Source organism: Bufo gargarizans, chromosome 4 (assembly GCF_014858855.1).
Source record: "Bufo gargarizans isolate SCDJY-AF-19 chromosome 4, ASM1485885v1, whole genome shotgun sequence".
Classification (NCBI taxonomy): Eukaryota; Metazoa; Chordata; class Amphibia; order Anura; family Bufonidae; genus Bufo; species Bufo gargarizans.
In genome coordinates, this window is record NC_058083.1 from 124,849,845 (window position 1) to 124,876,648 (window position 26,804).

Sequence of the window (26,804 nt, forward strand, 5' to 3'; positions counted from 1 at the left end):
GCTGTATTGAATGTAATACTGCAGAGGGGGCCTCATGAATAGAATGCTTATTAATTGTACAACATTTTATAACTACTGGAGCTGGGGGCCGGAGCACAGTGAACACACCGGCCCCCAGCTCCTCCTCCCAGTCCCTCCCCGCTATTTCCGGCCGATATGTAAAAATATCGGCAGAAACAGATTAGGTGCATTCTCGGCCGATATTTTCGGTGCACCCCTAGTAATAAGGAGGGGGGGGGGGGATCGGGCAATTTCATATTGGCAGTAGGTAAATCCAGTAGTCTGTCCTGGCAGAGAAGCAGACTCCTAGAGTTACTGTATCCGGCATAGCCCAGCACTTCTGGATCCCCATTCACAATAATGGGATCTGGCGGGTTTCCTGCATAAATTGCGTTATTCTGCAGGCACTATTTTTCCAGCAGAAAGCCAGCATTTATGCTGGAAAGCTACCACATCCCATCATAGCGAACTGGAATCTGGTGGTGTCCGGATATGCTGGATACAGTAACTCCAGTAGTCTGTTCCTCTGCCGGACTACTGGATTAAACCACCCTTATCCCAGCACCAGAGGCAGACATACTGACTTTGCATCCTGGGGAGGGGCCCTCCTAGTGAGCTGATTTAAAAAGGCATTTGGTTCTATATATTGTGTGTATCGGCTGTAGCATACAGTACGTACACAGCAGCTCAGCCGTCGCAGAAGCGGGAGCTTTCTTCTGCCGTTGTAGTGTTTGGTGCAGTAAGCTTGTTAACAATGCAGGGCCTACGGCAGATCACGAAGCTTGCAGGAGACCCTCAGTCCTATATGTATCCCCATCCTCTGGCTGCAGTTTTTTCTGGTATGGTACAGAGCAGTAATGGCCTCTGCAAATTGATGTAATCTGCATTGGAGCTGAAAGCTCCAAAGATAAATGTATGCGTATCTAGTGTAGTAAATGTATATAACTTGTATATGTGTGCGTAATGTGTATGTGCTGTATGTATGTACATGTTTGTCATGTACATATTTTTGTGTATATATTTGTGCACTGTGTACACGCATGCATAATGTGTATATGTGTACATAATTTGTAAATGCATGTGAAATATGGGTACATATTTTATATGCGGTTACTGTATATATGCAGGCATAATGTTTACCGTATTTTTTGCTTTATAAGATGCACCTAGATTTTTGAGGTGGAAAATAGGAGATTATTTTTTTTTTTTAACCAAAAGGTGCGCTTTTGAAGGGTTTTGAATTAGTGGTGGTCTGTGGATGACACAGTTATGGGGGGGGGGGGGGGAATCTGTGGATGACGCACTGTTATGGGGGGGGGGGGGGATCTGTGGATGACACACTGTCATGGGGATTGTGTGGATGATACACATATAGCATCTTATGTAATGGGGGTCACTATTCACACAGGGACAATATACTGTGACACATATGATACTGTGACCAGCATAAGTAATAGAAAACTGCAGCACTCTCCAGCCTTGATCTTTCCAAACTTTATTTCACCAATACAAATGCGACATTTCGATCTGTGTGATCTTTCTCAAGCAATTTGGGGAAACACAAGACTGTCTTCTGACACAGCGAGCACCACCACAGTAAGGAACAATCATGATTTTTGTAGTGCTGCTACATTTTTCTTTCTTTTGTGACCAGCATAAGATGATCTTTATATGTAAAACCTTTTTGTGTAATGCTCCAGCAATGGCTCTGCTTTCTTCTGTAACAGTACTCACTATCAAAGCAGCGGTTTTGCCGGCACCGTAACGTAACTCACTCAGTCAGTCACGCTCCTGCCTGCTTCATTAATGAAGCAGGCGCGTGAATGAGTGAGTGAGGTTACGCTGCCGGCCTGCCGCTTTGATAGTGAGTTCTACTACAGAGGATTGCGCTAGTTTTAAAGCAGAACCACTGCTTGAAGATTACATGAATGGACTTTACATATGAAAACTGCTGTAAGCGGGGCCCGGTGTAATGGATTACAGTGACCGCATCGGGCCCCGCTGTGAGTGAAACAGCAGTTGCCGGCCTCCAGACCCTCCTACCTTCCCGCTGATACATCGCAGCCGCGCTGTGCAGCATAGCGGCCAGCGATGTGTCAGACATTTAAAAAGTGCACCATTTGCTTTATAAGACACACTGCCATTTTCCCCTCACTTTTAGGGGAAAAAGTGCATCTTATAAAGCAAAAAAATAGGGTAAATGAGTGTGTAATGTATATGTATTGCTGTCAATGTCCGCCCCTGCTCGGCACACAATACTATCAATGCCGCATGGAAACGGACTGCCATGTCCAGTATAGCGCACAGTCTCATGATTCACCCATGTGGCGGTCTACTGCGCAGGGGCATATTCTAAATCCTCTGCAGACCCAGAAAAGTTGGTAATAAATGGTTAATGTGGTTCTGCAGTTTTGGAAATGTAGGTAGAACAAGGTTTATGCTTCTTGAGGTGAAGTTACATCAGCACAAACAAAGCTGTATTAGGGAAGCCATTGATGTAAGTCAGACCTTCCTTCAGTATGTGGCTGTTTTCTTTTCTTTAGCAAAAACAACCCCAGAAGAGTTACGAGAGAAGCTTATCAACAAGATAAAGTTGGTTCTGAACTCTGGGTCGGATGAGGAATGTGCCATTTGTCTGGACTCTCTGAACATTCCCATTATAACCCGTTGTGCTCATGTCTTTTGTAAACCCTGCATCTGTCAGGTTATCCACAGTGAAAAAGTACGTAGATGTAACGGCAGGAGGCAGCAGAGGTCTGTATTTCAGTTCTGTAATTTAAAGGGGTTGTCTCACTTCAGCAAATAGCATTTATCATGTAGAGAAAGTTAATACAAGCCACTTACTAATGTATTGTGATTGTCCATTTTGCTTCCTTTGCTGGCTAGATTCATATTTGCATCACATTATGCACTGCTCGTTCCCATGGTTACGACCACCCTGCAATCCAGAAGCAGTGGTCGTGCTTGCACACTATAGGAAAAAGCACCTGCCTATGTGAGCTCCCACGGTCCCGGCCACCAGAGATGGCGGCACCTTTTCCTATAGTGTGCAAGCACGACCACTGCTGATGGATTGCAGGGTGGTCATAACCATGAAAACAAGCAGTGCATAATATGATGGAAAATGAATCCAGCCAGCAAAGAAGGCAATATGGACAATGGCAATACATTAGTAAGTGCTTTGTATTAACTTTCTCTACATAATAAATGCCACTTTCTGAAGTGAGACACCCCTTCAAGTATAATTCTAATTACATCTATGCTTCATCCCTAGCCGAATGCCAAATGTCCCCTCTGCAGAAGTGAAATACATCTAGAACACCTACTGGAATGTCCTGAGGAAGAATTTGACTCTGGTGAGAAAAATGATAAGAAGTGGATGTCAAGTTCAAAGGTAAGAAACATTAATAAGGGGCATTTATCAAGGCATATGCGCCACTGTTGTGGGGTAAATAAGTTGCAAATTATAGTGTACGTCATAAGCGCACCATAATTTGCGACCTTTTTTAAGCTTCATTTTCCTGGATTTACTGTGACTTCTATGCCAGCCTGTATCTGGTGCACAGCAGTACAGAGATGTGACCGTTATTGAGAGGCATCTGCCAATGCAGGGAGATGAAGACTGGTGTGAGGGTCCCCCAGTCTTGATAAATCTCCCCCAATAAGTGTGTCACACTAAGATATAAAACCAGTTGCCTTCCATTTGGCAGTTCAGAAATTTAGATATTTCAGCATTTATATTTTTTCAAACAGAGTTCCATTGAACCAGATTTCACAAATTGTCTTGTAATATGTTTAAAGGAATCAAGGCATGTTTTATGAGTTTATCTGGACATGTTCTATCCTTTTCATGCTGATTCAGCTCCTGTCATCTCCGTTCAGAATTAAAGGTATTTTACTGTATCTGCTTAATGTTTCAGGTAGATGCTCTTATGTGTGCGCTGATGGAGCAGAGAAATAAAGATCCACGTGTGAAGAGTATCATCGTTTCACAATTTACTTCATACTTATCACTGATAGAAACAGCTCTTAGGTAAGACTTCAGCATTTTTGTTTACTTAAAGGGGTAGTGCCACCATAGGAGCATATCCCCTATCCACAAGCTAGAGGATAAGAATTTTATCGGTCGGGGTCTGACTGCTGGGACCCCTACCAATCACAAGAATAATTTTCTTGAATCCCTGACATGAATGGCACAATGCTGCTCCATTCCACTCTTCGGGACTGCTGACGATAGCAGAGTGCTTTGCTCAGCATCTGTTTGGCACTTCCATTCGGGGACCCCAGTGATCAGATTGTCAAATGTTGGATACAAATCTGGTATAATGGACAGCACTTTTTTATTTTTTTTATTTCTTAGAGCCTCTAGGAGACTTGAACATGCGGCAGAATAATAGAATTATGATGTCAGGCCTAGGGCCTTTACTAGCATGGCAACCACTCAGCACCCACAATTTTGTTAGGGCAGGGAGCCTCCTCCCTCTGTTTAATTGCGAAGATGCTGCATCTACTGCATTTGAGCGAGATGTCCGGGATAGGAGTTATTTCCAATCCAGGTCACTGCAAGCAGGTGTCAGGTGTATAACACATCGACATACCCTGCATATGGAGCGGGCTCAGCTCATGAGTCCACATTGTATTTGTTCCTGAGCATATCCACTGTACATGTATGGCTGAGGCCCCATTCACACGTCCGTAACGTGTTTTGCGGATCCAGGGCTGCACATCGTGCGGCCCCATAGAAATGAATAGGTCCGCAATTCTGTTCCGCAAAATGCGGAACGAAATTGCGGATGTGTGAATGGGGCCTAATGGTTTTATAATTGCAGTTTAATCATTTCATATGCCTAATAGATTCCTTCCTTTTACTTACCAATTTATATCGGCCTCATTAATTGCCCCTCCTCTTCAGGTAGGCTTGCCCTTATAATGGAGAAAATAAGAATGTCCATCTTTTAGCATTGTCTTTTTTAGGTCAGATGTTTTGTGCCGATTGATATCTCTTACAGCATTCAGAGCTCCGTTAGTATTTCTGATTTCCTGCACAGACATAGGCTCACATTTATCAATGTATTTGTTCCAATCAGAAGTCATTGTGTGTGCAAACACTTCACTTATTTTCTTCACAATCTTTTTTTTTTTTTTTTTTTTTACAATACTTCATTATATTCCCTTTTTTTTTACATTTGCATAACAAAATTATAACTTTCCCAAATTCAGGTTGTGATAGTATCTCTAAGAAGAACACTCCGTTTAATCGATGGAGGCAATCGAGAACATTTAGTATGTAACAATGCATTCAGTTTCCAGGGTTTCACTAGTTCTTTCTGTACATGGAGAACTGAATAGTAAGATGTATCCTGCATCCAATCCAAACCATGCCTCATCAAACTGGCTAAGTTGTATTTTCTAATGTCCGGGAAACCTAGTCCCCCTCTTGATTTAAGTCTATTTAGCATCCGCATAGATATTCTGCTCCTCTTATTCTGCCAAATAAAGTAGCGAAATGCCTGTGACAATTGTTGGACGTCAGTTTGTTTCAAAAGGAGTGGTAAGGTCTGCATGGGATAAAGGAGCTTGCTGATATATTTATCATATAGCACCTGCCTAGAAAAAATATAGGTAGGTTCCTCCACGATATCAATTCTGCTATAATTTTCTTAATTAAAGGAGGATAATTCAGGGAGTAAAGCGTATCTGAGGTTATACCAATTTTTATACCCAAATATTTAATGTACTGAGTGGCTATCACTACAGGAACTTCCAACTGGTTGATCTCTTTCTTGTTTGTCTCAACCAGTGTTCATACTCTAACTTCTTTTCTTGCCAATCCCTTTTAGTGTGCTCCGAGGGATTTTTTTTGGTGGGCAGTATAAGAATCCTTTAATGCAGAAGACAATATTTTTAGTTTCTGTGCTGTAGTTTTCCTGAGTCTATTTACAAAAGCTAGAATGTTACCCCTAAGGACTGCTTTTCCCGCTCTCCATATCAACTGTATATCCTCTGAATCCGAGTTAGTCTCCCAATATTCCATCCACCCGTGTTTTAACATTTCTATAAACTTTTCATTTGAGACCAAATCTGATGGGAATCTCCACAAGAAATCCGTACCCCTTGGGATACTATCTGTAAGATCTATAATCACAGGCGAATGGTCAGATATTACCAGCTCCCCTATTTCCACCCCTCGAGTTCTGTGTAGTATCGACTCAGAAATCAAGTGGTAGTCCAAGCAGGACCAGGAATCATGTACTAGGGAAAAATGAGTATATTCTCTGTCCTCCGGGTGTTTAACTCGCCATGCATCATAAAGCCCCAAATCCCTTACTACTTTACTCAGGGTTTTATCTCTACAACGGGATTTTATATGCTTTTTCCCTTTTTACTACGCCTATCTTCCTCATGATACATGACTGTATTCATATCTCCTGCAACAATTTTATGGAATGTCGTGTCTTGCAGGACCATATTTCTTATATATATTGCTTAAGGATTCTGTTGGGAATTGCTTCCTTCTTTATCCTACCTTATGGAGGTAACCTGGCATTTCAAGTTTCTATGTATTAACAACAATACCCCTCCTTTTATTGTCTGCTGGTGGAGAGCCCAAAACCTGTCCCACCCACAACTTGTGCATGCAAGGGAAGTCTTTTCTGTCTAAATGAGTCTCTTGTAGTAGAGCTTCATCTATCTTTAAGCGTTTGAGGTGTCGGAGTATCATCGTCCGCTTTTGAGGGGACCTCAGACCTTTAACATTCCAAGTAGCAATCTTCGTAATTTCGCCTTTTCTAAGTTACTTGGCTGACACTTAACACTATCACAGTCAAGATGAGTTAACCTTGAACTTCCCTCCCCCCGTTCCCTCAACATAAAACATAAGCAAAACTTAATACTTAATAAGACCCATTATTGGGCCACAGGTGGTAGTAATTGTCGACTTCTCTTCTTCCCAGCATAATCTTATCCTCCCTTAGGGACACACTGCACATAAACTCTGTCCCAAGAAAAAACATAGCCCTTATCGTAAAGAGGAACATGTATGCAACACACTAGCATCCATCTTAAAAAAAAAAAAAAGTACAATACCCCACAACGTTACCCAGTGTCTCTCAAAACACAGAGTCCTGGTAGTGATCACCTTCTTCTGGTCAGTACTCGCCCACTTCATCCTGAATGATGTTATGCCGATCTTCCCCTTCAGGTCTTGGGAATGAACTGCTGCAGATCTCGGCGAGCTATCTTCGGATCCTGGAAGGTGAGTAACTGGCCATCTAGTGTGTGCACTTTCAGCGTTGCTGGGTAGATCAGCGCAAACTTGAGCTTCTCCTGGTAGAGGCTGGAGCAAAGTGGCGAGAACTCCCTTCTGCGTTTTGCCACATGCATGGAAAAATCTTCAAAGAGAAGAATTTGGAAACCTCCTATCTCCAGTGGATCTTTCCGTTTCTTGTAAGATCGAAGCTTTGTCGGAGTAATCCAGATAACGGACTATCACTTGTCTTGGTCTTTGGGCCAGGGCTGTATGTTTTGGCGAACCTACCTTTCGTGGTCGGCTGGTGGTGGCGCCAGGCCTATCCTGTTAGCCCTTTCCACTTTGCATGCTGACATTCGCAAAGCTATCGGCAGATCTTTTTCGCAGAGGGCTACTAGATCTCGTGCAGGGACCGACTCAGGTACCCCAACTAAGCGTAAGTTATTCCGGCGGGAACGATTTTCGAGATTTTCTATCTGGAGCAGGGAGCACGTAGCCTGGTATTGAGCCTGTGTTTTGCCTTTCATCCTCCATGACGGCATACCATGAGAGATGACCCGCCTCCAACCAGGTAGGGACAGGAAGTATAAAATAGACCCTCCTCCAGCAGCTCCTCAGTGTCTTCCTGTCCCTCCAGGTAGGAGATGGGTCAACACTCATGGCATTTGCTATGGGTCCCCCTCTGTGTAGGCAGGCAGAGGTGGAGGAAATCGAGGAATACCTTTTTCTGCACATGAGGGGGCAGGCAGCACCAACCTCCTATATTGAAGTTGTATTGGTGCTGGAAGTGTAAGTAGGTATCCTGCTCCTTACCTCCTTGCTTGCGCCGACTTGGAGGGGCCATGTGCTGACCGGGCACTTACTTAGTTCCTCCGGTCTCTGCAAGACGCTCCTCATCACATCGCTTCCTCTGGCGCCTAGTGATGACGTCACCGGAATTGCGATGCGTTCCACGAGGAACTTCCAGTTTGGCGTGACGGCCGTAGGGGGCGGAGCCTAATTCGGCACGACAGATCAAGACGAGGTCGTCCACTGATCTGAGGTCTGAAGGTAAGGAGAGATTAAAAAGTGGGGATGCAGAGCGGCAAAATGTCGGACATAGCGACAGGACAGATGGAGACTCCTGGGGGTGCTGCCGCAGTAAGTCTCATCCAAGGGGAGGGAAGACTATGGCATTTTGTTACATTATTAATGTCTTCTTCCCTTTCCCTATCTCTCTATCTATCTCTCTCTCTCTATCTCTCTCACGTTTAAAAACGGGTCTTTAAATATGTTAGATATCATTAAAAGAGAATGGAAATCTCCTGATAGGAAAATCTTTATTTCCAGAACCATGAGACGTAGGTTTCCCTTTAATGAGGAGGATGAAACTCTGTTAACCTCTTGCCCTAAAGTCGACGTTTCCCTTTCAAAATTAGTTAAGGGATCCAATTCGCTTCCCTTTGAAGATATGGGATCATTAAAAGATCCCATGGATAAGAATGTAGATTCCACTTTAAAAAAAAGTCTGGGAGGCTGCTTCGGCCGTGTTTAAGCCCAATTTAGCTGCAACTTCAGTTTCAGGGTCTTTAAAAAAGTGGTTACAGCAGTTGGAGGTCCTACTTAAGGAAGGGAGACCTTATGATACTCTAGAGGATTCTTTCCCCCTTTTATTTAAACCGGTAGACTTTTTATCTGATGCAACAGCGGAGTCAGTTAGGATAGCCGCCAGAACTTCTAGTCTAGCAGTAGTAGCTAGGAGGGCCCTATGGTTAAAATCCTGGAATGGGGATGTTGCATCTAAAATAAAATTATGTAATTTACATTTTCATGGCAATTTAATGTTTGGGCAGGACTTGGAATCCATATTAGAGAAAGCAGTGGATTCGAAAAAATCCTTTCCAAATGAAACAAATAAAAGAAAATTTCCATTTTCTAAAGCAAAGAAAAGGGGTCCCTTTCAGTCTAAAAGAACAGATAGAGGAAGACAGTGGTCAAAAGGAAAAAATCAGAGTATGGGGAGGAACAGAGGTTTCATGTTCACCCCCCAAAATACAGAAGCTTCTAAGCAATGACGCCAAGATTCAAGTGGGGGGAAGACTAAAAATTTACTGAAAATATCACCCAGAATTCATGGGTGTTAAACATCATAGCGGAAGGTCTAGATATTTCATTCCGTCTTCTTCCCCCAGAAAACCTTTTCAGGGTAACGCCCATCCAGAGAACATCCCTCCTTCATGAATCTCTCGAGGAGGGTGTCCAAAATCTTTTGTCCCAAAGAGCCATTATTCCAGTACCCTATTCTCAACAAGAGAAGGGTTACTACTCAACAGTGTTTTTGGTGAAAAAACCCTGCGGGAAGTTCCGGTTGATCCTAAACCTAAAAAAATTGAACAAATTCATAAGATACAAAAGGTTCAAGATGGAAGCCCTAAGGTCAACCATAAACTTGTTGAAAAAAGGCTTTTTTTTTTTTTTTTTTTAAGTGTCCATAGATCTAAGAGACGCATATTACCATATACCTATATGCAAAGAGGCCCAGAAGTATCTGCAGTTTGCAGTATTTCTGGGGAAAAGACGGTGTCATTTTCAGTTTCAGGTACTCCTTTTCGGGATCACTTCCGCGCCGAGAGTGTTCACGAAGGTAATAACAGAGGTCATGGTTCATCTAAGAAGAAGAAATCTCTTAATAATGCCCTACTTAGATGACCTTCTTTTGGTAGGAAACTCAGAAAAGGACCTAGAGGAGTATGTCTGGACTCCATATTTCAAAAGACGTTTCTTCCAGCCGAGAAATCAAGGTTCCCGGAGATGGAAACTTGTTCTGTCAGGGAAAGCATGAGACTGTTAGACTCCCTAACATCGTGCATCCCTGCAGTGAAGTGGGCCCAATTCCACACTCGCACCTTGCAGCAGTGGATTCCCGGAGGTTGGAACAGAAGGCAAGAGGCCTTAGATCTGAAAATCCCTATTCCTCCTCGGGTAAAAAAACTCCCTCCAGTGGTGGTTAAACCCGGATCATCTAAGAGAAGGTGTACAGTGGTTTCCCGATCAGATTCAGACAATCACCACCGACATAAGTCTGTGAGGGTGGGGAGCTTACTGCTCCCTTCATACCTGCCAAGGACAATGGTCTATGGATCAGAGGAGTCAATCCTCAAACCAGAGAGAACTCTGGGTAGTTTGGGAAGCATTAAAAGCTGTCTCAGGAGACAATAGGGAAGGATATACAAGTAAGATCCGACAATACTACGGTGTTAGCCTACCTAAATCATCAGGGAGGAACAAGTCTGGGCCAATTGGCGGAAAACATTTTTTCGTGGGCAGAAAATCACGTAAATTCCCTTTCAGTGGTACATCTCAAGGGATCTTTAAATGTAAAAGCAGACTTCTTAAGTCGGGTTCCTCTAAAATCCACAGAGTGGAGTCTGGAGAAAAAGGTCTTTTCCCATATAACCTCAATGTGGGGGATTCCGCAGGTAGACTTATTCACCACAGCACAAAATTCAAAACTCGAGAAGTTCTTCTCTTTAAATCCATTCGACGAAACTCTGTCATTAGGGAGTCCATGGATCCTCCCCTGGACAAAGAACCTTCTAGCTCAAGGTCCAATTTGTCACCCCCGGGTAGAAAAACTACACCTGGCTGCCTGGAATCTGAAAGGCTAACCTTAAAATCCAAAGGTCTTTCAGATGATATAATAAATACAATGGCAGCTAACAGGAAGGTGGTGACCTCTAAAATTTATTCCAGAGTTTGGTCCAAATTTTGTGCCTGGTCTCAGTCTAAAAATTCCTGCCAGATTTTTTCCATTCAGACGGTATTAGGGTTCCTACAGTCCGATTTTGATAAAGGGTTGCGTCCTAATACTTTAAGGGTACATGTATCAGCACTAAGCTCAGTCTTTGATATTAAAATTGCGGACCACCCTTGGATTATTAGGTTTTTAAAAGGGGCAGATAGATTGAGACCCTTTTTTAGACCTTATGTCTCTCCTTGGGATCTTAATCTGGTCCTTTCAGGGTTATTAATAACACCCTTTGAGCCATTGTCTGATGTGTCGTTAAAATACATCACATTGAAGGCTTTGTTTTTAGTGGCCATTACATCAGCTCGCAGAATTTGTGAGATTCAGGCTCTGAAGATAGTCGAGCCATTTCTCTTGATATTTCCAGACAGAATGGTGTTTAGGTTGGATGCTTCCTTTTTTCCTAAGGTGGTTACAAATTTTCATAGACAAGAGGAGATTGTGATTCCTTCCTTCTGTCCTAATCCAAAAACTGAAGGTGAAGAAAGATTTCACAAACTAAATGTGTGCAGGGCCATCTCAGTCTATTTGGAGGCCACAAAGGCTTTCAGAAAATCGGATTATCTGTTTGTACAGTTTCAGGGAAAATTTAAAGGCCATAGAGCCACAGAAGACTCTTTAGCCAGATCAAATCAGCGATACTAGAAACTTACAATGCTATGGGGGCTTCGCCACCCAAAATATTCAAAGCTCACTCCACAAGATCAATTTCTACTTCATGGGCAGAAAGAGTTAATGTGTCAATAGAACAGATTTGTAGGGCAGCAACATGGTCCAACCCTCATACCTTTATAAAACATAGAGTGGACACGCGGTCAAAGCAGGAGCTTTCCTTTGGTAGGAGAGTTTTAGAAGCCACCATCCCTCCCTAGAATAAATTTTATCTGATATATCTCATGGTATGCCGTCATGGAGGATGAAAGGGAAAAAACATATTACTTACCGGTAATTTCCTTTTTTATGAATCCTCCATGATGGCAGGGATTTCACTCCCAAAAAAAACACCCTGTAATTAAGAAGTAAATCTTAGGGGGGTGTGTGCGCAAAAAAAAATGTATACATATACATTATATTGGAAGAATAGATTCTCTAGGCTGTCGGTCTAGAAGACACAGAGGAGATGCTGTAGGAGGGTCTATTTTATACTTCCTGTCCCTACCTGGTTGGAGGCGGGTCATATCTCATGGTATACTGTCATGGAGGATCGATGAAAAGGAAATTACCGGTAAGTAATATGGTTTTCTTCCAGCGCATTAACTCTCTCCTCCACTGAGTCAATGCGGCGGCTTTGTTCTGCAATATCTTGGTGAAGGTGCGCCAGGGAGGCCGACACAGTAGTGGCTAGTGACTCTTGTAAGTCCGGTAGAATTCGCGCCGCTACTTCCAGTGCCAGATTTTTATAATCTATTCCTGCAGATGACAGTTGTTTTTCTCCGTCTCCACTCGTCTCATCATGAAGAGATGCAGGAGGATCCTCACTTGGTAGTGGTTGTGAGAAAGGAGGGCCCGCCATTTTGTGCGATATCGCCAGCGACTGTGCTGATTTCTTTTTTTCTTTTTTGCTTGTTCCTGCTCCCCATGGTCACCAAAAACCAGTCCATACACCCCCGACGGGAGATGAGGTACCGATTAGGTTTAGGTTTTGATGGAGCAACCAGGGAACAGTCATTTGCAGAGCAAGTCTGAGATTTACTTAGTGCGTCAGAACATGCTGGCGCCGGAACCGGAAGTCCAGCACTTCACTTTTTATGCTGTACTTGCCAAAAGTAGAAAAAGTGGGCATGTACTTCATGTTCTACACCTTCCCATAGCAGGGGTAGATTTCATTTTCTGACTTTCAGGCAGTTCACAATGCCTCTAGAGAAGCCTATAGAAAAAAATGCCCTACCCAGAACATGCCCGTTTTTCAAAGAAACACTCAAGCAGAATGTATGCAGTACGCTTAATAGTGCAATGGTGACTTTAAAGCAGAGTCAGTAAAAATGTACTCCAGCTTAAAAATATGTTATTTAGGGCTCTTTCACACTTGCGTTCTTTTCTTCCGCCATAGAGTTCCGTCGTCGGGGCTCTATGCCGGAAGAATCCTGATCAGTTTTATCCTAATGCATTCTGAATGGAGAGAAATCCGTTCAGGATGCATCAGGATGTCTTCAGTTCCGGACCGGAGAAAATACTGCAGCATGCTGCGCTTTTTGCTCCGGCCAAAAATCCTGAACACTTGCCGCAAGGCCGGATCCGGAATTAATGCCCATTGAAAGGCATTAATCCGGATCCGGCCTTAAGCTAAACGTCGTTTCGGCGCATTGCCGGATCAGACGTTTAGCTTTTTCTGAATGGTTACCGTGGCTGCCGGGACGCTAAAGTCCTGGCAGCCATGGTAAAGTGTAGTGGGGAGCGGGGGAGCAGTATACTTTTTTTTTAATTTAATAAATTTTTATTGATATACAAAAGATTCGTTTACATATTACAAACAAATAGATCATTCCCCATCCTTCCCCCCCCCGCCCCCCCCCCCCCACCCTGCAGGAAAAAGAAAAAAGAGAAAAAAAAAAAAAAAAAAAAAAAAGTTCTTGTACGTAAAATTTAGAAATAAATCAATAAATTAATTAATTAAATTAGTTGTTCTTATCCCAATCTTTCCAAACTGCAGCCCATTTTAAATAGGATCCTCTTTGGTTGTACATTATCCTCTCGTAGCTCTTCACTTTCTCAACCAGACCCAACCAATTGTTACAGTCTGGAGAAGAAGAGCAGAACCATGATCTAGAAATAAGAAGTCTGGCCAAAAACATTACCTTAGTCAGAAGTTGGCGTTTTATAGGCTGGTAATTAACCTCTGATAGGTCTCCCAGGACCCATATCCTGGGGGACGAAGGAACTACAATGTTAAGTTTACGAGCCAAATTGGTTTGGACCGCTCTCCAATAGCTGCTCAGCATTGGGCAACCCCAAAACAGATGTAGATGATCTGCCTCGGTGTTGCCACAACGTGGGCAGTCAGAGGAGGCTCTGTATCCTCTCCTGTGTAGCCAAATGGGTGTCACATATATTTTGTGAAGAATATTGAATTGTACAACAATGTGATTAAAATTGTGTGAGACTAATTTTAAATTTTCCCCTATATTGTCCCAATCTAGAGGGCCCACCTCTGAAAGTGAAGAAGACCAGGATCTTTGTCCTGGAGAAAAAACACCCGAAAATTTTTTTTTCATTAGGTGTCTATAGCAGTGTGATATTTTTATTCTCGTGGCTGTTTTCTTAGTGATTAAGTCGTGTAAAAATTCAGGAGTATCTATAAAAAAAAAATGACTATTCAAAGTGCTGGAGAGTGCCGACCTCAATTGAAAATATGCGTACCAAGCTACCTCACCCAAATTTGCCCTTTGTCTTAGCTCAGTCAGGGACAGAATTTGTCCATCACTGACTACCTGATGTAGGTAATGGACGTTCTTAGTCCTCCAGTACTGGCAGCAGCTCAAGTCTCCTAGATTCAAGATCTTTGAGTTATGCCATAATGGGGTACAAACAAGTCTCATTTTTCAGATGCCTTCAAGGTTGGATGGCGTGATGACGTGAATACGTCACGTCTCGATCTCCCCCCCCCTGGCCTCCTCTCCCTATGCTCTATGCTCCACATCGGCTCCGGCTCTATGCCTACAGCCGACGCCGAATAACCAGCGCTGTGCTGCACAGCTGAGGCCTAAACCTCGACGAATTGAGCGTCTGGAGCCGCGCTATACCGCGCTTTACCTGATTTGGCTCCTGGTCCCTCTCGCTGGTGGATCGCTGGTGTTCGCTTGCTGAGCGTCTCCTCTTCTACTGGGTCGACTCGTCTCTGCTTTGACTGTCTCGCAGCTCTGGAGATCTTCTGCCTCGTTCCCCTGCTGGCTTCTTCCTGCGCTTCCTCTGCTTTGGTCTGGCTGCTCTGTCTGCCGTGCTGCTTCTGCTGACGTCTTGCGGCCTGAGGCACCCTTGAACTGCCCGATACCTGAACTGCTCCTCTTGCTGGGGGTTGGTGAGGGCTCCGGTCTCCTCTCTCTCCTGCTCTGATCTGTTGCGCTGGGACGTTTGTGCTCCGGACTGGGGCTCCTTCAGACACGTGAGAATACTGTTCCCTTGACTTCTATTTTTGCTGTTGGTTTTCTGTGTTGTCAAGAAAAAAAAAAAAAAAAAAAAAGGAGAAGAAAGGGGAAAAAAAAAAAAACAAACAAAAAAAAAAAAACAAACAAGAATAAAAAAACAAAGATAAAGCAAAGAAAGAGTAAGAGCCGGGAAAAGGGGAGAGGACAAGAGAAAGGAGAAGGGGGAGAAAAGGAAAAGGAAAAGACAAATAAAAGAAAAAAAGAAAAAAACAAGGAAGAAAAGGAAAATAAATAGATAAAGAAGAAGGGGGGAAGGAGGAAAGAGAAAGGAAAGAAGGGGAAGGAAAAAGAAGAAAAAAAAGAAAAAAAAATATTAAATTAAAAGGGGCAGAAGGAGAGGGAATGGTCGCCATCTGGATTGTTCTCTGCGTGGGTGATTAGCAAGGCCTGCTTGTTCTCCCACTTTGTGGTCTTGAAAAATTTCTGCTTGGCTGGTGATGCGCATTGAGAGTGTGGGCGTCTCGGATACGCGAGACCATCGTCTTATTTGATTCCATTCTTCTTTTCCTTCGCCACCATTTGAATAAACTTCTTGCTATATTGAAGTGGAAAGAGGGAAAGGAGGGAAAAAAATAAAAATAAAATAAAAAAGAGGTAAAAAGGAAGGGGAAAGTTAAAAAAAAAAAAAAAAAAAAGGGGGAGAAAATGGCCCCAAAACGACGGTCAGTGGACCTTTCTGTAATAAAGTCCGGATCTAAGACCCCAGATAACAAAATCGATAAGTTTTTAAAACCGCCCCTCTCAAATGAAAATAATTCAGTAAAAACGAAACTCTCTTCTAAATTGAAGAAACCCGCTAAGCCTCCTCAAACTGATGAACTATCTGATGACGAATTAGCAGAGACAGGTCAGGAAACGGTAGAGGAAAATCTCTCTACGCAACTGAGAGTTGAATATGATTCTGCAGTACTCAATAAAATTCTCTGTGCTGTGGAAAACAATGGCACCCTAGCGCAAGGGATGTCTACCCAACTGGGTTCAGTGCAGAGCGATATTACTCTAATAAGAGATGATCTGGTAAAAATTCGGGACCGTGTCTTTAACGTTGAAAAAATGGTCGACTCACTGCAAATCGACATAAATACGCTAAAGTCTAAAACTGTTTTTCTCGCCTCAGAAAATCAATTACTACAAAATAAGATGGAGGACCTTGAAAATAGGTCCAGGCGAAATAACGTCCGTATAATTGGCTTCCCAGAAGGAGCCGAAGGTCGACAGCTAGAGGAACAACTTAAAGATGTGGTTTTCAATAATCTTGGGAGCGACTACTTCTCCCCTATGTTTCAGATAGAAAGAGCTCATCGAATCCCAGGAGGGAAACCTATTCCAGGGAGGCCGCCGCGGGCAATCTTAATGAAATTACTACTGTCTGCTGATAGAGATATGATACTGAGAAGAGCAAGAGAATGTACACCTATTGAATATCAGGGCACTAAATTGCTCTTTTTCCCTGACTTCGCTCGACAGACTCAGGAGAAGAGAAGAAATTTTATAGAGATAAAGAAACGTTTGGCGTCCAAGGACATTAAATATTCGCTCCAGTATCCAGCAAAACTAAGAGTGATCCATAACGGGACTTTACAATTCTTTGAAAGACCACAACAAGCGCTAGAGTGGATGGAGCAAATGGGCCTATGATATGATACTCTCCAATATTATGATGCGGGGGGGGCAAGGCTAGAGAGGGGGAGAACGGCCAGAGGTTAGAGATTCGCTGACCAGCTCGGGCGGATCAACAGAGAGGGGGGATGGGAGGGAGCAGGCAAAGGGAACCCACCTTGCAGGTTTGTTGGTTTTTTTTTTTTTTTTTTTTTTTTTTTTTTTTTTTTTTTTTTCCTTGCTGTGATTGATGGCGACTAGAATTGTAGCATGGAATGTCAGAGGGCTCGGGGAAAGGGTCAAAAGGCAAGCCATAATGGATGCATTGAAAAGATATCTTCCAGCAATTATCTGCATAGTAGAAACCCATCTTACTAAAGAAACCGTGTCCCGTTTGACAATGGGATGGTATTCTCAAGCCTATCATTCCACCTTTAGTGGATCCTCTAGGGGCGTTTCAGTTCTGATCCATAATTCTGTAGATTTCACCCTAATAGAATCTAATATAGATGACCAGGGCAGATTTATTTTTTTGTATGGCGAGCTGCATGGCTGCAGCTATGTTCTTGCTTTCTTCTATATACCTCCGCCATTCTCTATGTATCCACTAATCCAGCTATTGTTTTTTCTTGAAAAGAGACCAGAATGTCGATTAGTTCTGATGGGAGATTTTAATGCGGTCATGGACCCTAAAAGAGACAGATTTACATCAGATGCAGAATCGGGGAGGAATCCGTGTAATTCGCCACTGCCTCAGTTCTGTTTGGAGGCTGGCGTGGTGGATATATGGGAATATCTTGGCGGAGGAAAGAAAATATACTCCTGTGTCTCTAGGGGAGGTAGAGCAATGTCTAGGATTGACCTAGCATTTACTAATGAGAGCAACCTGATCAATATCCGGAAAATGCGATATGGGGTAAGAACAGTCTCGGACCACTCACCCGTACTAATTGAGGTATGCACCAGGGAGAACAAGGACAAGAGGGGGCCAGGATTCAAGCTGAATCCATATTGGCTCACCATCCTGGACAATTATCAGTCTATTAAAATACTGATCTCCTCCTTTTGGGAGGTGAATCTTCCCTCTGCCAACATCAATATAGTATGGGACGCAATGAAAGCATATTTGAGAGGGGTCTTTATAAGCGAGATTGCTGCAGCAAAGAGAAAATTTAAGGAAGAGGAGAAAGAACTGGCCAAAACTGCTGCACTTACAACTGAGCGGTACACGAGTCATCCGACTGAATACAATAGGGAAGAAATGCAGAAGGCGAGCTGCTCCCTCGAAAAATACTTAATCGAGAAAGCAAATCATAGAGTACTCTTCAAGGGGTTAAAGTATTTTTCGGAGTCTGGACGCCCCGGTAAGCTCCTGGCCAGAATAATTACACAACAAGATAAGAAAAATAAACTTATTCTGTCGATTCGCAACTTAGAGGGGGAAACTATAGTAGAGCCAGAGGGGATTGCGGATACCTTTCTGCAGTACTTTTCCCAGCTGTATAGATCCTCTTCTGGCCTGTCATCTGACCTGGCGATGCGGTTTTTGGATGGGATCCCATTGTCGACCTTAAGCACAACCCAAATGGAATGTTTAGAGGAGGAGCTGTCTTTGCCAGAGCTGCAGGAGGCTCTGGGGTCTATCTCGGGGAACTCATCGCCAGGCCTAGATGGCCTTCCATACGAATTTTACCGTAGGAATGGTGAAGTAATTCTCCCTCAGCTGCTAGAGGTCTTTTCTCATGCAATGAGGGGAGGGGACTTGCCATGTTCTATGATGGAGGCCCTCATTGTTTTGATCCCTAAAAAGGATAAGGACCCGAAAGAATTGAGTTCCTATAGACCAATCTCTTTATTAAATACTGACGTTAAGTTATTATCAAAAGTTCTGGCCAGGAGGCTTTCTCGGGTTATACCCACTATTATACACCCAGACCAAAATGGTTTTATGCCAGGAAGGGGCACACATCACAATTTGCATAGACTATTTATGAATATTCAGTCTCCGGGGTGCGGTACCCGCTCCGTCCTGTCGCTGGACGCTACCAAAGCCTTCGACAGGGTGGAGTGGGTCTTCCTTTGGGAGGTGATGAAAAAAATGGGCTTCGGCCCCAAATTCAGGGCGATGGTTCAGTTACTATATAGCTCTCCAGTTGCCAGGATCAAGATCAATGATACGGTTACAGAGAGTTTCTCCCTAGGAAGAGGCACCCGGCAAGGCTGTCCTCTTTCTCCCCTTTTGTTTAATATTTATATTGAACCCTTAGCAGCTAGCATAAGGCAGGATTTGCAGGCTGTCTGGCTTTGGTATAATGGGGAGACAGGATCGTGTATCTCTTTATGCAGATGACATCTTGGTCTTTGTTCACCAAACAGAAACCACCCTCCCTCGCATAATGGACTTGGTAGGTGCTTTCTCCGCCCCATCGGGTTTGGAGATCAACTGGGAGAAGACCGTTCTCCTCCCTATAGATGAGCTGCGAGGTAACTGGGATAACCAGTTAACAACTTCTGGTTGTATAAAGTACCTGGGGATTTCAGTTTCGGCTAAACCTCAGGAATATCTACAACTCAATTTAATTCCCCTGCTGACAAAGTTGAGGGCCAAAATTAAGATATGGCAAAAAATTCTGCCTGCAAGGGCGGATAGAGTCTCTCTAATAAAAATGGTAGTGTTGCCCCAGGTCCTGTATGTTCTGCGTAACTCACCTGTATGGATCGCGGATAAGTATTTCAGACTTATAGAGCGCATGCTGAACGATTTATTGTGGGGGAGGAAGCGGGTCAGACTGAAGGCACTGTATTTCTCTATGCCTTATAATCAGGGAGGTCTTAACCTCCCTTATTTTAAGGGCTACTTTGTGGCCTCTCAACTTTGCTTTCTCAATGACTGGGAAAATAGCCATTTCTGCAATAAAATGGTGAAAGACTCAGGTCTTATGGATTTTTTTTCAGTATTGGAGTCTGATTACCTATTAAATACACAGATTGGGTACACACTTTTTTGCAGAATGGCTATAAGGACTTGGTTGGTTATAAGAAGCTGGTGTGGAGTCAAGGGGGAGCAGTATACTTACCGTCCGTGCGGCTCCCGGGGCGCTCCAGAGTGACGTCAGGGCGCCCCACGCGCATGGATGACGTGATCACATGGCACGTCATCCATGCGCATGGGGCGCTCTGACGTCATTCTGGAGCGCCCCGGGAGCCGCACGGATGGTAAGTTTACCGCTCCCCACTACTACTATGGCAACCAGGACTTTAATAGCGTCCTGGCTGCCATAGTAACACTGAACGCATTTTGAAGACTGATCCGTCTTCAAATGCTTTCAGTTCACTTGCGTTTTTCCGGATCCGGTGTGTAATTCCGGCAAGTGGAGTACACGCCGGATCCGGACAACGCAAGTGTGAAAGAGGCCTAGATGGTATGATTAATTTATTGACGTTCAAAGGAATTTCGATTTTTTTTTTTTTAAATGTTAACCTTAAATATATTTAATCTAAGGCCCCAATTTTTCAAAACCACTGATGAGCAGGATGTCCTAGTGGTGATAGAAAATCAGTTCTCACCCCTCCTGTGTTCTCCACTGTGCCTTATACTTGGTATCGTCACACTGCTCCAAGGCCCTTAGTTACAGTGCCTGAAGCTGTGCTGTACATGCTCAATAGTAAGTTCCTACTGGGTATGCCTGAAGTCATCTCAGAACTACTAGACAGAACAGGAAAACCGTATTAAAGGGGTTCTCCGGTTTCAGAGCTGAACCTGGACATACCTCAGTTTTCACCCAGGCAGCCCCCCTAACTTGATCATCGGAGCAGTTCATGCTCCGATGCTCTCCTTTGCCCTGCGCTAAATCGTGCACGGCAAAGGCATTTTCAGGAGTTCCGGTGACGAACCGGGCTCTCCATGGGGCTGCCAGGAACCCCGGTGACGTCACCGGCACTGATGGGCGGGCTTTAGGCTGGGTTCACACCTGAGCGTTTTACAGCGCGTTCCTACGCGCTGTAAAACGCTCAACAAGGAGAAACCAATGATTCCCTATGGGAATGGTTCTCACCTGGGCGTTTTACAGCGCGTACGATCTCGCTGTAAAACGCCCGACGCCCCAAGAAGTACATGAGCTTCTTTGGGGCGTCTTGTCGCGCGTTCCCATACATAGACTTTCGGGAACACGCGACAATGGGCGTTCGCTTGTCTCTGTATGCACGATTGCAAACGCCGGTACAATCGCGCATACAGAGCGCTCCTTTCAGAACGCTCAGGTGTGAACCCAGTGTTAGCTCTGCCCTAGCCAGTTATACGGAAGCCTCTGCCCGGCAGTGTGTTGCTGTAAACAAAAAGCCCTTGCCCTGCGCGATCTAGCGCAAAGCAAGGGAGCGCATCGGAGCATGGGATGCTCCGATGCTAACATCAGGGGGGCTGCCTGGGTGAAAATGTGGGTATGTCCGGGTTCAGCTCTTTGAATGTGGATGAGCTGCACCTGGGCCATGTGACCAATGAACGTGACATCACACTGAGCTCCATGGCCTCTGATCCAGCTAATCGGTAGGGGTCTTGGAAGTCAGACCCCTCGCCGGTCTGATATTTATGACCTTTCCTTAGGATAGACCGTCAATATGGAAATCCTGGAACCCTCTTTAAGGCAATCACAAAGGACAGCAGCTACACTTTCTAGATGTCTCTTTTTATTCCCATTTAGACTTGCGGATAGTTCTGTGTTTCCAGGACATACATATATAGCTGCATACAGTTATCTGACTCCGTGCTCCCTTTTTTTTGCAGCATTATCACCTCCACATTTATACACCGCAGACAACTGGCTGGCAATTAAAATGTAGTCATTTTTATTCCACTTTTTAATGAGTCATAATAACAGTCATTTCCAGTTATTAAATGCATAGTGCAATGCATGTTTCCTTACAGGAGTTTAGAAAAGTTATTTGTTCAGAAATTGTATTCCATGAAATATGGCTTTAGTTCTATGAAAGAAGCCAGATTACTTACATTATAGTAAGAATAAGCCTGATGTTGCCACCATTGAAGTGGATGAGGAGCATTACTGTGAAAACCAGCTCTGTCCACTGCACAATGGATGGAGCAGTGTAGTTTCGGAGCCAGAGCTACTGCAGAGTAGCTGATCGGCAGGATGACAGACCCTGGCTGATCAGATAGCGATGGCCCATTCTCAAATAGCACTAATTGAATTTTTGCAGACAGTGCAGGGACAACCCCCCTCCCTAACTGGTAACACCCAGATGGACCCTCATTACAAACTGCAAGTAATTCAGTCATAACTTCTAGAAGGAGTAATAAAGGAATGGCACATTATAGAGTCATAAGAATAGACGCTCCAGAATTGTTATTACAAGGGGAGTGTAAGTAGTAAAACGGACATGTCAGGAAAGGTCACAGGTCTTTAAGTTCAGGCAATTTAAGATATTACGGAAAATTTTCCATCTCATTTCTGCCGGCACAGTTTATCAATTAAGAATATTTTGTGTATTTCAATGTAAACTGTTACATTGGTTGCTTATTTGTTTGTCTACCTCTATACTGTATGTTACTGTGATTTATCTGAATAAAGGGATAGCATCCCCATGGGGCTGAGCTCTATACATCCAGCCATGTTTAGCCTTTTGCCCTCTTGTTTCTTCCCTGTAGCAGTTATGTAACCTAGTTTTTTTTTTTTTTGCATAACACAGGCTCGATGCCAAGTCAGATTTTTTTCATCCATGTAATGTCTGTTGTCATAGAAACTGTACACTGTCCTAATTTTGTGTGTAGAGAGTCTGGCTTCATCTTTACACGCTTGGACGGCTCGATGCCACAGAAAAAACGAACTGAAGCAATACAGTCTTTCCAGAGCACTGCTGATGACTCTCCAACCATTATGTTACTGTCGATGAAGGCCGGAGGAGTAGGTCTGAACTTGACGGCAGCTTCCCGTGTGTTTTTAATGGATCCTGTAAGTGCCTGAATAGGGATATGAAAAATGTTTTTGCAGATGCATTCTACAATTTCTGTACCTGACATTTTGGTGACTAGATCTTCTGCAAAGGGTTCTCGTACTATAAAATTGATGGCCTATCTGATCTCATCTATGATAACTGTGCAAGAGGAGAAGAGAGTGGCATCATGATGCCTCCATAGGGTAGTGGTGGACCTACAATCATCACTTCAGTACACCTTATCAATGACTGTTCAGTTGTGCCAGATAAAAAAAATGTACATTGCATAGGTTGATTCGTGACCACTGTAAGTATGTTGTAAGTCAGGCCCCATTGGTAGCAGGTGCCTACTTTTTTACATTGCAAACATCTGCGAGCAGTGTCCTTGATCAAAGAACTATGATCATGGACACTTAAGTCCTTAGATACTGTGGTACGTTGCGACCATGGCATCTATGCGGTCATTTTAGGGGGAAGGCTCCCTCTGATTCTCAAATGGCATTACCCCCCCTCCCTTCATGATGAGATTGTCAGAGCAATTTGATTGCTATGGCAGCCAGGAATGTTGTGAAGGCTCCCAGGCCTGTCATAGTAAAGTTCCTATTAAATACTTCTTCAAGCAAGGCATAATAGAAAAAAAGCAGTTTGCAACAGATTCCAGTAGTAATGTATTGTAGTCTATCTAACTATCGCACTTTCAACCCCCCTGGGGGGAAGGGGGAGGAGGGGTAAAAATGAGGTCAAAAGAAAGTCTTTAAAAATAGGAAATAACACAAGACAATTAAGTCAAATTGCCTTTCCCCATTTACAAATAAAAATGGGGGGAAAACAACGAATTGGTATCATCGCATCTGAAAATGCCCAAACTATTAAAATATAAAAATAATTGTGTACAGTGAACGCTGCAATAGGAAAAATCTAAATGCCTAAATTGCGGTTTTTTTGTAGCCTTGCCACACAAAAAAATGAATGCAAAGTGATAAAAAGTCATACAAACTCCAAAATGCCACCAATAAATACAGCTCACCCAGCAAAAAGGAACCATTATAGAGTTCCGTAGATAGAAATATAAAATGGTTACGGGTGTCAGAATTTGGACATGCAAAGAAATCTTTTTCAAAGTCTTTATCTTTTTAAAGTATTAAAACATACAATTATTTGGCATCACTAATTGTACTGCCCGCAGACCATAAGTAACGCCAGTTTCAGCGTACAGTGAATGTAGTAAAATCCAAACCCATAAATCAATGGAGATATAAAAAAATTTTTTTCCTATTGTAATCCATTAATACATACATATTTTTATTTTATTTTTTTCACCTTTCAAATACAGCCTATGGAATGTTGGAATGTGAAATGACACCATTAGAAAAAACAAGACTTGATATGGCTATGTGAACAGAAAAATAAAAATATTCTTGAAAGGCAGGGAGAAGAAAACAAAAATGTTTAATTGCCTACAGCACCCAAGGAGTTAAAAGATCCCTTTATAGAAAAAACACATCTGGCGAGCTTTACTTTAGTCTGACAATGGAATAATGTAGCTGGTTTATGAAGCATTGTTTTGAGGATGTTCTCTATTTCAGATGTGACTCAAATAGATAAAAGATGTTGGGCTACACTTCATTGAATTTCCTTTGCACATGTACCATACTTTTCGGACTGTGACGCACCTAGGATTTGGAGGAGGAAAATAAGAAAAAAAAAATGTTTTTTCATCAGACCTGAGAGCAGACTCCCAATCCTCATCAGAACCCCATTCTTCATCAAACCTCAGATCAGACCCTAAAATCAGCCCCCGAGCTCCATCAGCCTCAGATTACACCCCCCCCCAGCCTCAGATTAGACAACCCCCCGCAAACCTCCATCAGCTTCAGACCAGACCCCCCCCCAGCCTCAGATCAGACAACCCCCCCCCCCCCCATCAGCCTCAGATCAGAAGATTCTGCCACGCACTCGCCGCTCTGCTGTTTTTCCGGCTTGCACTGCACTGTGACCTGACGTCACACAGTGCCAGGTCATAGTGCTCGCCTACATGGACTACATCCTGGCGCTGTACGCGGTCAGGACACAATGCAGAGTTGGGAATAGGGAGGGTGAGCGCAGCCACGCAGCGCTTCCCTCACCACTCCCCTCGCCTCCCACATGCAGACGACCACTTCCATAATGAAAGTGGTCATTAGCATTTGGACGATAAGACTGCTTTCCACTTTTTCCTCACTTACAGTCTGAAAAATACGATATCTTACAAAAAAAGACTATGAATTATTGAATATAAATTGAATTAGTTCTTTCTGGTTATTTATTATTGTGACCATTTTGTGCCCTTTTATACCTACTTACTGGTAGGCATGGAATCCAGCTGCTGAAGAACAATGCTTTGATCGTTGTCACCGTCTTGGACAGACGAAGGACGTGATTATTACCAAGGTAAACCCAGTTCGATGGTAACTAAACCTTTAAAAATATTTGACAGTCCTGTTGAGTGGAGATGAGCAAATAGACTTGTACAAATCAAAGCTGTTCATAAATCAGCCTGCTTTAGCAGGGAGGGGCTGGCCGTGCTGCTCAATAGACTCCCCCATCCTCCTTTATTAACGGGGCAAGACATCTCTCCTGGCCATGTCAGTTTTGCGCTTGTGCTGTCGCTCTTAGTAGTGACGCAAGCGCAGTGACATTACAGTGTATATTCTCATTTATATACTACTTTCTTAAGATCTGCTCTATTTTCACTGTATTAATATTCCACACAGTTTGCACAGTCATTTGGGCAATCTTAGTGTGCCTGGCTGTGGATGTATTTGTACCGATTTTCCTTTTGGTTTTTAACCAGCATCATCTGAATTGTTACTGTCATGTAAACTGAAGCCTTTTGTAATTCCTTCATAGTATGTTGTAAAAGATTCTGTTGAAGAAAATATGCTGAAAATCCAGAGCAAAAAGCGAGAGCTTGCTGCAGGAGCCTTTGGAACAAAGAAGCCAAGCGCAAGTGACATAAAAGAAGCCCGGATTAAAGAAATAAGGACACTTGTTGATTTATAAAGTTTGCTGCGCAATTACACCTCATAAGTGTTTTATCCGGATGTTACACGCTATAAACGCTTGCACATAGGTCTAGGCACGCAGTCAGTGGACAGACGTGATCTGCTGGGACTGCGAGAGCAGTGAAGGAGCTTTAAATGGAGAAATAAATGTCCTCACAGCGGAGTTAATACCATTCAGATGAATGGAAACATTTATTGGTTGTTGACATTTTTGCAACAAATCTGATGTACATGAATATGCCATTATAGAAAAGACTCCACTGTGAGCTACAGTATGTCACCATGTAGCCCCATAAAGAAATCAGAACCCCAAAAATACTCATGGGCATGAGGTCTAAGGTGTCTTTCATACACTAGTAATGCCGTCACACTGTAGTGTCCTATTAAAACTGCAATACGTGGCTCTTGTGATTCTGAGCTGCAGTACTGTCTGTATACATTGTTACACTGAGCTCAGCCTTACCTCTATTACCTGCTGCCTTTAGACTGGATGCGAGTCTTGACTTGTAGCATGAGCAGCCCTGCAATGTGTTATCAGTATTTTCCTTCATGTATACAGGCTCATCTTTTATATTGGCATATGGCTTTATGTACATTTACAATAACTTTAGTAAAAGTGGTTACTTCAAGCAAAACATTAGCAAAGGATGTGTAGACTCCTTAATAGTGGTCATCTTGAATAAACTGACGAAGTTGAAATGCTCCAAGCAAATTCCCGTTTGCTAGCACAACAGCCGTAGACTGTCCCATCTGTCCATACAGAGGGCTGCCCCAGAGTACTCCAAGCTTGCTGCAGTACTCTACATGACTCCCACCTGTGCTAGAAGTGTCCTCACACAGACATACCAAAACAAACCTCATTCCACTGCTAGACACACACCGTAAAATGCGATACAAAACACAACTAGGACAGCATAAAACCACTTTAACCACTTCCTGCTCCATGCTGTAAATGTACGACAGCAAGCGAAATATTAGTGCACCATACGTTTACATCATGACTTCAGCCTGTCACAATTAACAGTGACAAACAGCAG

General features: G+C 43.3%; 1 protein-coding gene across 1 annotated transcript in view; it reads left to right on the top strand.

Annotated features, from left to right (window-relative positions):
- HLTF (helicase like transcription factor) overlaps window positions 1-26,470 on the top strand; it is a 109,676-nt gene extending 83,206 nt beyond the window's left edge. The window contains exons 19-24 of the mRNA XM_044289801.1: window positions 2,544-2,722; window positions 3,275-3,394; window positions 3,921-4,033; window positions 22,560-22,740; window positions 25,073-25,153; window positions 25,613-26,470. Coding sequence (XP_044145736.1) covers window positions 2,544-2,722; window positions 3,275-3,394; window positions 3,921-4,033; window positions 22,560-22,740; window positions 25,073-25,153; window positions 25,613-25,765 — 827 coding nt within the window. The 3' untranslated portion in view covers window positions 25,766-26,470. The remainder of the gene's footprint in view (window positions 1-2,543; window positions 2,723-3,274; window positions 3,395-3,920; window positions 4,034-22,559; window positions 22,741-25,072; window positions 25,154-25,612) is intronic.
- The last annotated feature ends 334 nt before the right edge of the window (window positions 26,471-26,804 follow it).